This window comes from Nelumbo nucifera, chromosome 2 (genome assembly GCF_055504915.1).
Source record: "Nelumbo nucifera cultivar China Antique chromosome 2, China Antique-T2T, whole genome shotgun sequence".
Classification (NCBI taxonomy): Eukaryota; Viridiplantae; Streptophyta; class Magnoliopsida; order Proteales; family Nelumbonaceae; genus Nelumbo; species Nelumbo nucifera.
This window is the reverse complement of record NC_142650.1, coordinates 42,658,529-42,671,820: the sequence shown is the minus strand read 5'-3', so window position 1 is coordinate 42,671,820 and position 13,292 is coordinate 42,658,529. Positions and strand designations below refer to the sequence as shown.

At 38.7% G+C, this 13,292-nt stretch overlaps 1 protein-coding gene across 2 annotated transcripts; it reads left to right on the top strand.

The window, feature by feature from the left end:
• Nucleotides 1–10,638: 10,638 nt before the first annotated feature.
• Nucleotides 10,639–13,253, top strand: LOC104599323 (putative protein phosphatase 2C 38). Of its 2 annotated transcripts, none has more exons than XM_010261818.3 (5): nt 10,639–11,001; nt 11,079–11,615; nt 11,864–12,231; nt 12,350–12,586; nt 12,708–13,253. In XM_010261818.3, the coding sequence occupies exons 2-5, from the start codon at nt 11,309–11,311 to the stop codon at nt 12,918–12,920; spliced, it is 1,125 nt and encodes a 374-aa protein (XP_010260120.1). In that variant the 5' UTR covers nt 10,639–11,001; nt 11,079–11,308; the 3' UTR covers nt 12,921–13,253. The 2 variants fall into 2 exon arrangements, with proteins under 2 accessions (XP_010260120.1, XP_010260119.1); XM_010261817.3 differs by having other exon boundaries at nt 10,646–11,001; nt 11,849–12,231.
• Nucleotides 13,254–13,292: the final 39 nt, after the last annotated feature.

Sequence of the window (13,292 nt, the reverse complement as noted above, 5' to 3'; positions counted from 1 at the left end):
TGAGACAAAAATGCCCCTTTTAATAATGGATTTTTATGGATAAAATGATCATTGCTTTATTTACATAAGAAATAAAATAATATGGATAAATACACTTACCCGAATAAATATTTTTCAGAAAAAACTTATCTAGGTAATTGTATTTACCTGGATAAATAACTTACCAAAAAGCAAACAGGCCCGAAAGAATTGTCTTGTACATTAAGATACCACCTTGCAAACCCTACTATCCCTAAAAACTAGACCTGTTCATGGGCCGGGCCGGGCCGGGCTCAGGCCGGGCTTTGACTCTTTATTAACAGAAAACTATTAGGCCCGAGCCCGAGCTTGGCCCTGATAAAAAGCCCGAAACCCGAGCCCGAAGCCCGACCTAATAAAAGAAATTCAAAATTTTTCGATATTTTCTATTTTAATTTAAATGTTTTTTCCCCTATTTAAATGAACAATGGGCCTACAAGTGAATCAATGACCTCAAATCAAAAAATTTATTCAAATAGACATCACATAGGGTTTTTACTTAGGTTTAACTATAGGTCGGGTCGGGTTTACTTAGGTTTAACTATAGGTCAGGCCGGGCCGGGCTCGGGCTGGGCTATTTTGGCAAAACCCGAGCCCGGCTCGAATTTTATGTGGGCCGGGCTTTTTAGCCCGAGGTTAAGCCCGTGGGCCAAAAAGCCTGTTTAATCCTGTCCGGGGGTGGGGCCGGGCCGTCAGGTCACCCGGCCCATGAACAGATCTACTAAAAACAGACATCAGAGGAAATAGAATCTACAAACTCGGTCACCTACCAGAACATGACAATATAAAAAATACAAGTTGAACGGCAAAATTATTAATTATGGGATATGACTAAAACCTGCTGAACATTTTATGAATCACCATCGATGTATTAGTGAAATTTTTGGATAAGGCATCTTGTAAGTCAAAGCTAACAGACCCCTTTTCTAGCCACCAACCAGACAGAGAATCTCCTTCGAAGCTTAAAATAATAATATCAAATTAAAGGCAGAGAGGAAAAAACTAACATGATTTGAGGAAATTATGAAAAAGCTAATGATTTCCTATATATTACTAGAAGAAGCATCATTAGCTTAAAATTATTTGGTATGGGCTTACAAAGCTCCATTGAAGACAGAAGATTCCCACTGTAATCAAATTGAAAGAAACAAAGAAAGTCTAATTCAACTGTAGCTTGATTTTGAAAAGTTCTACCAATTATTTATTTATTTATTTAATGGGATAATACCAGCAAGAAATAAGGTCTTGTTCGATTTTCACCTATTTAGATAAGTGATACATGAGAAAATTAACTTTTTTATGGATTTCGCATAAATCTAAAAAAGAATGAAGCAAACGATCACTGATCACGCCATAGCTAAGCAAGAAGTGATGAAAAACTTTCTAGGCTTACAAAGAATAGCCATACTACACTAGAGATGCAATGAAGACCAGCCATTTATCTCTCTCTCTCATCAAATTTGTAGGGCAAAACAAGGTTTTAAAAAATTTAAATAGGGTGGGACTCAGGGTAGGTCGGGCCAGACCCAGCTCAATGCCAATCCTAGAAACAGTTTGGACATCTGAATTGTCCTTGGATTGTTATCCTTCTGAGTTCAGATACTGTTTACAAGGATTCGGTGGAACTATCTGTCATGGGAAGAGGGCTCTGTTGCTGTCTAATATAGACAATCAATTGAATCAAGTCCAACTCATTCAGCCAATGAACCCAGTAGCTGAGATGGTCACTTGACGTCCTTATGGCCTGTAAAATTGCTGGCCATCACTGGTAACACCAGTGGACTTTAGGTGTATACCCTGCCCTGTTTAGCTGCTCTGTCTCCGCCCCTTATGCATTGCGTGGGCTTTTTACTAGTTCTAATACAAAAAGTATATATTCTTTTAAGCTTATTTTGATGTAAGTTAGGATCCACCAATAGAACTTTGGCTGCTTTACCAAGTAGATTAAAACTGACCTAGGTCTTCTTTGAGCTCATAAGAATTCAGCAAGGTCTAGACACTATTTCTTTGCTCATTGCTGCCATATTTGTAGACCAGGGTCTACAGGTGAAATTTGAATTGAAGCCCCACTGTTTTAACATTTAAAAGCACACATTAAAAGGCTCGATTTAGAAGGAGAATAAATACAAATTTGTAGAGTGCAAAACTTTGTATGTACGGTATTTTATATTTGTAGAGTGCAAACTTCGATTAACCACTTCAGTTTGTTCATCTGTTTATAGGTAAAATGTACTGCTATATTGTAAAGTATAAATCATACGCTTCCATAAAGTCCTCTAGAAGTGGCTAAGAAATCTTGTATCACAATCTGATGTGATAGACCTTGGCAATCCATGAAACCAAACAACTAATTTTAAAAAACAAATTAGCTACATGAGAAGCATTAGAAGTCTTTTGGTAACCAATGAAGTGGTCCATTTTAGAGAAATGGTCAACCACAACGAAAATAGAATCATTACCCCTAGTTGTTCTTGGCAACCCCAACACAAAATCCATATTAATATCAGTCCATGGTGCTTCTAGTATGGGTAAGGGAAGATACAAATTTACCTGTATTTTGATGTTGCCCCTTAGATATTTGGCACTTGTGACATCCATTAATATAACAGAACATATCCTTTTATAGCATTGGCCAAAAGTACCTTTTGGAGACCATTTCAAGTGTCTTCTTGCGATCACTTAATTGTACTCATCTAGTTTCACATTGGTCGCAAGAAGACACTTTAAATGGTCTCCAAAAGATACTTTTCGCCAAGGTTACAAAATGATGTGTTCTGCTATGTTGATAGATGTCACAAGTGCCAAACATCTAAGGGGTGGCATCAAAATAAAGGTATGTATCTTTCCTTACCCATACTAGAAGCACCATGGATTGATATTACTATGGATTTTGTGTTGGGGTTTCCAAGAACAACTAGGGGTAATGATTCTATTTTTGTTGTGGTTGATTGTTTCTCTAAAATGGCCCACTTCATTGGTTGCCAAAAGACTTCTGATGCTTCTCATGTAGCTAACTTGTTTTTTAAAGAAGTTGTTCAGTTGCATGGATTGCCAAGGTCTATCACATCAAATCATGATATAAGATTTCTTAGCCACTTCTGGAGGACTTTATGGAAGCGTGTAATTTTTACCCACCAATATAGTAGTACATTTCACCCATAAACAGATGGACAAATTGAATCGGTTAACCGAAGCTTGGGAAACTTGTTGAGGAGCTTAGTTAGAGATTACTTAAAGCAATGGGATCTTATCCTACCACAAGCTGAGTTTGCCTTCAATGATTCAGTTAATAGATATACTGAGAAGACTCCTTTTGAGGTTGTGTATGGTCAATCGCCTAAAGGTGTTGTTGATCTAGCTCCTATGATAGGGTTGCGATAAGTGAGTGATGATGTTGAGGCCTTAGTTGAATCCATTCAAGAGATTCAAGAGAATGTACAACAGAAGCCGAAATAAAGATATCAAAGGTATAAAAAAAGCTAAGGATAAGCATCGTTGGATGAAAGAATTTCATGAGGGTGATCTAGTCATGGTTTATTTGTGGCCTGAGAGGTTTCTTATAAGGACTTACTATAAGTTGAAGCATAAAAAGATTGGGCCATGTCAAGTGTTGAAACGATTTGGTGACAATGCATAAGAAATTGAACTACCAGCTGATTTGTCCATTTCACTCATTTTAATGTAGCATACCTCTTTGATTACCATGGAGATCTAGAACCAACAACCAAGGTTGAGCAAGGACAACCACAAAGGGCCAGTAATTTTGATGAGTTTGAACAAGTAGAGTGTATAGAAGATGTTCGAGTCACCAACAATCGAAATGGGGCCTATTTTAGGTTCTTAGTCAAGTGAAAGGGAAGCCATCAATTGAGAACTCTTGGATTAGTGAATAAGAGTTTATGAGGCTAGATGGAGACACGTGTAAGGCTGCTAAAATTGCTACGCACATGGGGTCAAGTTGTTTTTAACCTGGCGAGAATTATGAAGCAAAAAAAAAGAAAATTGAAAAAAATGTGAATGTATTTTGTTTTGCATGTTTTTTGTAGTATGATCCCAAATTGTTGTTTTTGGGTAGCTTTGTTGACAGTTTGGGACCAGGGGTATTTTTGTCATTTTATAAGTTAGATTCTAGTCAGGGGCAATTGGGTGTATATATGTTGGGTTTTGGTCTCTTGGTTCTTTTTGTAACAAAATTTATCTTTTGGGGGTTCATTTGAAGTTAATTTGTTCTTAAGGAGTTGTTTGTGAGATGGAAACATTCTAGGGGTTTATGTATAAATATTTTAATTGAATTCTCCAGCAAGCCATTGGGTCTTATAAAGGAGAAGGGGGTTGTTACTAGAGGAGTCTTTTGGTTCTTTCTCTCTTGTTTAAACTATAGCTCAGCCCCAGCTAGGGTTTTCAAGTATTAGGAGTTTGGGTTTTGAGGAATCGACCCATTTTGGCACCTTCCAATCCCTCCATCGTTATGTGTCCGTACAGGAGGCCAGCTTGTTACCATTGTTATTGTAGCGGAACTGCTCCAAGAGGAGTTTCACTTCAAGTTCAGGTCTAAAATCCCTAAAAATCCAACTTGTTTTGTTGTTTTCATCTTGGTATTTTCTTGTGCTTATTGTTGTATACTTGAAGCGTTGCTTGTAATTTGTTTTTCTGTCCATGTCAAAAACCAAAGTGGGTTCAAGAGCTGAGTAGGAAACCATCACCATAACATAATAAGAAATCTAGGGGGTGTGGACTGGTCCACATCATACCCTGTGGAAGGGACCAATCCACACCACACCACAGTCCACAACTGTTCTGAACTGTGGACTAAACCAATCCACACCCACATTGGTGTTCTGTAGCGTGGTGTGGACCAGTCCACACTACACTTTTTTGATTCCATGTATCTTATATACATTTTATGAATGATATACACAGTTAATCATAAATATCTAATTTTTGCATTTTATATGATTAATATTTTAAAAAATGCATAAATAAATTAATAATAACCAATAAATATTAATTTTTTTATAAAACAATAGTAAATAATTAAAAAAATATTTTTAATTTTTAAAAATATTATTTTATTGATAAAAACATTAAAATTTTATAAAAATTAAAAAATTGAATAAAATAATTAATATTTTCGATCATATAACCGAAATGCAACTATAGGAATTTCAGAGATAAAACTGAATGTGTATTTCTATGTATCTACAATCTATCTTAGATGACACAACCTCTGACACCTGCTCCTTGAAGCATGGGATAAAAAATAAATTGTGGAGGGGACGTATCCACGAGCTTTTTCTATTAACGATATATTGGAGTGTGGATGAGACTGATCCACACTATATTGGGGTGTGGACAGGACCGGTCCCGTCCACACCTAATTGAACGGGTTTTCATCCCGTGGCCCGAAAGCGGTCCCGTCCACAAGATGAACATGGTGTTGAACACCACCCTAATTAAAAGTATACATTTGCAAACATGGCCTCTTAGGAACAGACAGGTGGTTCTACCTTAAGTACACCTCAAAATCATCCCTCTAGTTCTAATCTCATGGAAAACTTCATTAATGCCTTTCTTGACCATTTGGAATTGTATGGTAGGATACTTCTAACCATACTCCCTCAACCTCTTTTGTGTTTAAATTAGGTAATAAAACTTTTGCCTTTTATGTGTCCTCTCATTCTTTGGAATCTCTTTGGATAATTGATCTCAAAGCTTCCAACCACATGGTTGTTAAGTCAACTTTGTTCCAAAGGGTGAGATTAGTGGTTAACCCTACAATATAGCAGTACATTTACACTCAAATCATTTGCATTGCCATGATTTTGCATTAGTGCAAATTTATTTGCATTGCAACCAAACACAACTTTATGCATATTTGTAGTTGTGCTCTTGTCAAACTAAGCCTAAGGTCCATTTGGGAAAGTGCAAATACATAATGCCGTCATTTTCATGAACCTTACATATTTCTATTGAGATTGGCTTCTATCCGGGCAAGTCTGTGCCCACACTGTTCCTACTGCCTTTTTCACCATTGCATTGGGAATATCTCTCCAAGAAATAAAACACATAAGTAGGGAGATATTCTCAATGCAATGTTGTAAAGGCTGCTCGAATGGGGTTTGCACTGAACGAAGCCCAACTCATTTCTATTTGCACTCTTAGGAAACGGAGCTCTTGAAATAATTTCTCTGAAAAAAGGAAGTGGAAGACAACGAGGTGTGGAATTGAATTCCATTCCTTCTCTCCCGGGGAGAGGGATGTCAATGGCCTAAAACCACACCTACTCGATTACCCGAATAAGGAACTGACCGAAGGAAATGGAATTGAATTCCACACCCGACCCGACCCATCTCATACTCAACCAAGACTGTTCAAAAAGTTTCAATTCGTTATCGAGTTGGGTTTAACGCAGGCTAACCCCAGCCCAAATTTGACCCAAAACCCGATTAAAGCTTATCAATCTTAAATCTAGGGTTGGATCAAGAAGAATTCAAGATGGACTTATCACTTGTTCCAAATTTTCAATCATCCGGACCCATTGAATCCCTTACCATGCCTTTGTTTTAAAATCCAGAGTAGGTGGCTAGGCGTGCCCAAGAGCAAATCCGGAGAGATATATAAACAAACAAAGCCAGTTTATGCTTGTGAATGTGGAAGAGACAAAAACTTGTGCCAAAATCATGGTGTACATGTCATGGGCAATGATACCATAACCTAACAACAGCTACAACCGCCAACTGCTCCAACATTAAATAAGGGGAGTTATTTATGAAACAAAATAAAATAAGTAAGGGAAATGATTTGGCAAATCCTCTTCTTTTCTTTGATAAAAGGGTTGTACCAGGATTGGTGACATAGCTTAAGACCCCCTTAGGGCCAGACCTACGGGCTGATTGACTGATTAGCTTTTGGCGTTTATTTAATAAATGTTTTGTATGGTATTTATCTTGAAAAATATGAGAAAAAAATAATTCAAAAATGTTTTCTTTGATGTTTTTGATATTTTGGTGTCATTAGATGTTATTAATTGCCACATAAATGAAAAAAAAAAGCTGGGTATTGGAGAAAACATTAAAAAGAAGTTTTTTCCAATCAATAGCTAAGCTAGGAATTTTCTTTTGGAAAGGCCAAATTAAACAAGAAAATAGAATAGGGAGTAGAAGTAGGGTTTTGAGAAAATTGGGGTAGAAAGGTTTGAATCTATTACATATTTTTTTAAAGAAAAAATAAATACAAATTTAAGTTCTTTTTTTGTGGATGGGTGGGGGAGGAGGCAAGGACCCACTTTACTATGTTTTTTAACTCTGCCTCCACTTAAGTATTGTTCGGAAATGCGGTCATTTCGTGGATGATCCATTTTGATCCACGCCACAGGATGATTATTGTGGATGGGATTGGTCCATAATATATCGTGGATCAGCCCCGTCCACAACTCAATATCTCTTCCACATATATTTCTTGTGATTGAATTCAGTACCTAATGCTTGAGAATATAATATTGATAAGTAATATCACTCTTTACCCTACAATACTAATAATATCATAAAATAAAAAATAAAAAAAACCTAAGATTGCATTTGTTTAAGGTGTAGATGACAACTGAGGTAAACTTTACACCCCACCTCTTAAATCGATGTAAAATTTTATTCATATCAATATTTCGATCAAAAATCAATGGAAAGTTTACCTTCTTCTCCATCCAATGTTCTCCTCTTTGTAAGTACAAGCTTCTCTCCTCTCTATCCCGCAACGTCTCCTCCATCAAACAGCCAGAAGAACAAGCTTTGTCCTTCTTTGTCCTGCAACGTCTTCTCCATCCAACAACCAAAAGAACAAGCTTCGCTCCTCTATGTCCTGCAACGTCTCCCCCGTCCAACATCTCCTCTCTGTCCTGCAATGCTCCTCTCTATAAGAACAGGGTTCATTTCAATTGAAGAATCTTATAGATCTGTCTGTTTAAGTTGGTGACCTGAGTTCTAAGATATGGCAATTCCAAAATTTTCTAGATCTTAGTTTCTAGTTTTAATATCAAATCATAACAACTATAAAAGATTGCTTTTGATAATCCAAATTCGTGGTTAATTGTTCTGATTCTGGGAAAGGCACAATTAACTTTACTTCTTCCCCTATCTAACTGCTCTGTTCCGATTTGACTGTCGGCAAAGTAGCAGTTATCTGCGGGTACAAAGATGTCAGAAAGGGCTGTGCTGCCACCATTAAGCAAGTCGCTGCCTGTGTGATCGTTACGAGATAGACCCCATTTGCGCTCTTCAGGCTCTCAGGAAGGCATCTCAATGCTAATCCTTGAGTACGTCGTAGCCGAGGCTGAACCAGACGTTCTGTCGAATTGGCCGATGATCAGCCTCGAACCATTTAGGGTACCGAACCAGGTCCCATTCATGACTTGCATGAACCTCTTGCTCCCTTCAGGCACCACCCTCACAACCCCTTCTTCGATGTAGACCAGTTGTAGATTTCCCATTTTCTAGGCCAACCACCACTGCACTCCTAGCTCCTCCAGCCATGCTTCCCGATTTCATCCGCCTTCCATTGCCCACGCCGTGGTGTGTTTTGGCATTAGAGCCCGGTTAGATCAAGGAGAGGTTGAAGTTGATGTCAATCTTTGCAACCACCATCTCTGTTTGGTGTTAGGTTCCAAAGACCAGCACCATATTATCTTCTGAATCCAACTGGGTTCGACGGGAGAGTTAGAGTAGAATGAGCAGAAAACCTTTCACTTTTACACCGTAACAATCAAACGACAAGAGAGAAAAATTACAAGACACCTCATTCCATTTTCCATCGATCGCTAAACCGATTTTACATTTTTTATTGGTATAAAACTGAATTTACACCTAAAACAAACGCAACCTAAAGTTAAATATAATTCATTCTTTTAACCCTAACCTCAACCCAATCCAAAGTTAAACCAGTTAAAATATTTTTGAATCCTAACCTTAACTTAAACTTCAATCATACCCTACTCAAATCTGAGTTTTTAATTTTTTTTATGGGGTTTAAATCGAGGTATTCCATACCAAATTGTACTTCAAATTAGTATTTTCATGTGTTTGGATGGATGGAGTGTAAGTTTTACATTGAAAATCAATGTAAATTATATGCACGATTGAGTTTTGGAGGTACTACATCAATAAAATTGATTATCACACTTCAAAAATTTCGAAAAAATACGAATAGACCTAATACAGATTTCTGATTTTCATTGCAGAACTATAAACATTCAAAATGTCAACTAAAAAATTTCAATGTTCACTCATTTCAAATCAATCGGTGTAAACTCTATGGATGTATATAATAGTTTAACCAAAAACAAATGCAACAAGAACAGCTTATTCAGATAAACGGGAACGTTCTTTTGCAGGGACCTGCTAAACAAATTTTATTTCGTGGGCTCCTCTTGGTTCTTTCCTTGTTGGATGGTTGCAAAGCACCCAACCCTAAATATAAAGCACAATTCACACTGACCTCACAGTATGTTTGAACTGGTGACGGGATTTGCTTCTCACAAATGGGCGCTTCCTAGACACATCCATCGTGCATTAGGAACATCTCCCGTGAATATTGACTAATAAGTACGGAAGATATTCCCAATGCATAGTAGGATGTGCATGGGAGGCGCCAAGTATGAGGAGCAGATGCGATCTCCTTTCAACCGTGCATTGAAAACATCTCTCATGAATAAATATTTTCGAATACGAATAGCCACCGGAGTGAGATTAGTGTGAGGCACGCTTTGTGGGAAGCATATCCGAATTCATCTATGATCGTTAAATCCACATATTCATGTCGCCGTCGGTGCTGGAGAGCCACCAGCCCACGGCTACCGGAGCCGGCCCCAAAGCCAAATTACATTCTGAATCTCTGATGCTTCCTAGGAAATTCCCATTTCCACTGTCCTGTCCACAGAATTATCCGAACCGGTGGGTGGGTCAATAGACTCCAATACTGGATCACTGGATGACTCGATTATTTCATGAATATACGAATTAATTTTAATTTCAGTCACGAGTCACGAGAACAGATTCAGCAGAAAATAGGGCCGGGGCCCAATCTGCCCGGTTCAGCCAGACACGAACCCAACAGTTGAAACCGGGTCAGTCCTGGAGTTTGGACATGGACAAGGCCAGAAAGGGTCGGATCTCGATCTATGAAAACACGTGATTTTCACGTGGATCTGCATCCATGATTAATGAGCCATAATACGGTATCAAGGCTTTGTTTGGATGAGAAGTTAAAAGAATAAGTACAAGGACAGGACACCAAAGAAAAGGGGATTCTTCATCTTGACTGGGTGAGCAATACTTGAAGTCAATTTTGGTCTTCTTTCTTTGGCAGATAAGTCAGTTTTGGATTTGGTCTCAAAAAGCTTCATCAAGTAAAGAATTACTTTATAAAAGAAACCAGAAAATGAATCAAACAATAAGAGTTTAAATTTAGAGAGAGGGAGAGGGAGAGGGAGAGGGAGAGAGATTATGTGATTGGTGGAGGCCTCAAACCACAAAACAAGAATTAGGAGATATGAGCAAATGTTGCCTGGAAAGGTGGGTTGTTGTTCGTCATGGTCAAAACCTCAGCCAATATAAATTAGAGAACCAACGTTGGGAAATAAGCGAAAGATTAGTGAGAGAGAGAGAGGAGAGAGAGGAGAGAGAGGAAAAAAATGAGAGAACTCTAAAATAACTTTGTCTCTCTGAGCCCCACCTTTTTTGAGAATAAGGAAACAGTACTTTTTCTAATCTCGCCCATTTCCGACTCCAGATCTTCTGAACCCAGACGATAAGGCAACTAAAGTTTTCTCCGTCAAAAAATTCCAAATCCCACTCGCTCTCTTTCTTATCCATTTCCAATTTTCTGATATCCGATCAGAAGCTGTCACCATAACTCCAGATGGGATTTTCCAGCTAAGACCGCTGTTGAAATATCGTACACATGGGCTGTCAAAACCCGACAACCAGATTCAAGGTATGAATTATGATAGACCCACATCCTTCTAATTTCTCTGAACTTTACTAAAAAATTCGTGTGTTTTTTGGTCCCAGACTCATCTGCTATAACTTCTGCCCAGACCCATTTCTTTCTTCTTGCTCTTGGAGATCTATACATGTTAACGGTGTCTGGGTTCCGGGAAGGGTGTGTAGCTTCTGGGAATTGGCTTCTGAGCTTGGAACATCAGCAGAAACTGGAATTGAAACTGGGTTTGGTTCTGGTTTTGGATCTAGAACTGACGAATGTTTCAATTGTCGGATGGTTTGGATGAGACATGTGAAGTATGGTGTCATCTGGGTTATTGAAGTTCGTCTCACCCTGTTGGAAGCCTTCTCTCGAGGATGATGATGCAAGCGGACGAGCCAAGGGCTTGTTGTGGTATAAAAATTCAGGGCACCATGTTAATGGGGAATTCTCTATGGCGGTAATTCAAGCCAACAATTTGTTGGAAGATCAGAGCCAACTTGAATCGGGACCTTTGAGTTCAATTGATTCAGGCCCTCAAGGGACTTTTGTCGGAATTTACGATGGCCATGGCGGTCCTGAGACGTCTAGGTTCATAAACGACCGTCTGTTCAACAATCTCAAGAGTATGTTGTTCTTCAGCTAATTCAATGAAAATATATTACAGATTTCCTCCATTTGCATTCTCTGGTGATTGTTCTATCATGGCAATCGTGTCAAATTGCTCCATCCCCAGATTTTTTTTCTATCAGGGAATCTCTTGTTCTCGTTCTTTCTTGTTTTTGTTCAAATATTCTTTAATTCCTTGTATGCTTTAGTCAATATAGATAGCTAATAGCTAAAATTGCTGACTTGACAGCTATGTATGGTGCAGACTTTGCATCGGATAGTCGGAGTATATCAGCTGATGTTATCAGAAAAGCATTCTCGGCGACAGAAGAGGAATTCCTGTCTCTGGTGAAGAAGCAATGGCTGAACAAGCCACAGATTGCGTCAGTTGGGTCATGTTGTTTGGTGGGGATCATCTGTAGTGGAGTAGTGTTTATTGCAAATGCTGGAGATTCCAGGGCTGTGTTAGGGAGATCAGAGAAGTCCATCGGAGAGGTCACAGCCATTCAATTGTCTACAGAGCACAACGCCAGTTATCCGTCTGTGAGGGAAGAGCTGCGTTCAATGCATCCCGATGATACACAGATTGTGGTTCGAAAACACAATGTTTGGCGTGTCAAGGGTCTCATTCAGGTTTTTTTTTCTCTGCATTCCAGTTCTAGATGAGTATTAATTAATACCCAGAACTGAAAACTGCTGTTTAGGATTAATATCGTTGATGAATGAAGGAGCTCACTTCTTGGTGTTGCAGGTTTCTAGATCCATTGGTGATGCCTATCTTAAGAAGGCAGAGTTCAATAAAGAACCTCTGTTGGCTAGATTTAGACTGCCCAAGCCATTCTGCAAACCTATCCTGAGTGCTGAGCCATCAATACTGGAGCAGAAACTCTACCCAGAAGACCAGTTTCTCATATTTGCATCTGACGGTTTGTGGGAGCACCTCAGCAATCAGGAAGCTGTTGACATTGTCCACAATTATCCACGCAATGTAAGATTTCCATCCCCATTTCTCCATTGCTGTGTTTTCAGCTTTTGCCTTCCATTTGCAGGAAATTAGATGGTGACCTAGAAGGCTGTTGACATTGATTCATTTTTGCAAAATTGTGCAGGGAATTGCAAAAAGATTAATCAAAATTGCACTCCACGAAGCTGCAAAAAAGAGAGAGATGAGGTACTCAGACCTGAAAAAGATTGAACGAGGGGTGAGGAGACATTTTCATGATGATATCACAGTCATAGTACTGTTTCTAGACCACCATCTAATCAGTAGGAACTCCAGCCGTGGTCCACCTCTTTCGATTAAGGGAGCTGGGGGAGTCTAACTTCTACTCCTGGTCCAAGAGGTTCCAGACCAGATATAGGCCTAGCAAACCTCTGTCACCCTCATTTATATCAGAAAATAAGGGGAAAAGTGTTCTTATTTGAAGTTGAAGCTCCCCCAAACATTTCTTCATCAGACTCTTACAAAGAGAAGATGGAGTTGGGAATTGCCTTGGGAAGAAAAGTTGTGCTTTTTATTTGTAAAAGCTGCCTGACAAACTGGCAAACTTGAACCCAAAAAGAAAAAAAAAATTTCAATTCAACAACTCTAGTTTGGATAAAAGACTCAAACCCAGGAAATATGATGATCAGGATCAACACGTATCAAGAGACAAGGAGTGTTGTTTTGTGATTTGTGAAACCATGCCCTAATT

Coding starts and splice junctions, on each gene's coding strand:
- LOC104599323 (XM_010261817.3), top strand. CDS start 11,309: ATGGTGTCATCTGGGTTATTGAAGTTCGTCTCACCCTGTTGGAAGCCT. Junction 11,616..11,848: donor TCTGTTCAACAATCTCAAGA/GTATGTTGTTCT, acceptor CTGACTTGACAG/CTATGTATGGTGCAGACTTT. Junction 12,232..12,349: donor GTGTCAAGGGTCTCATTCAG/GTTTTTTTTTCT, acceptor TTGGTGTTGCAG/GTTTCTAGATCCATTGGTGA.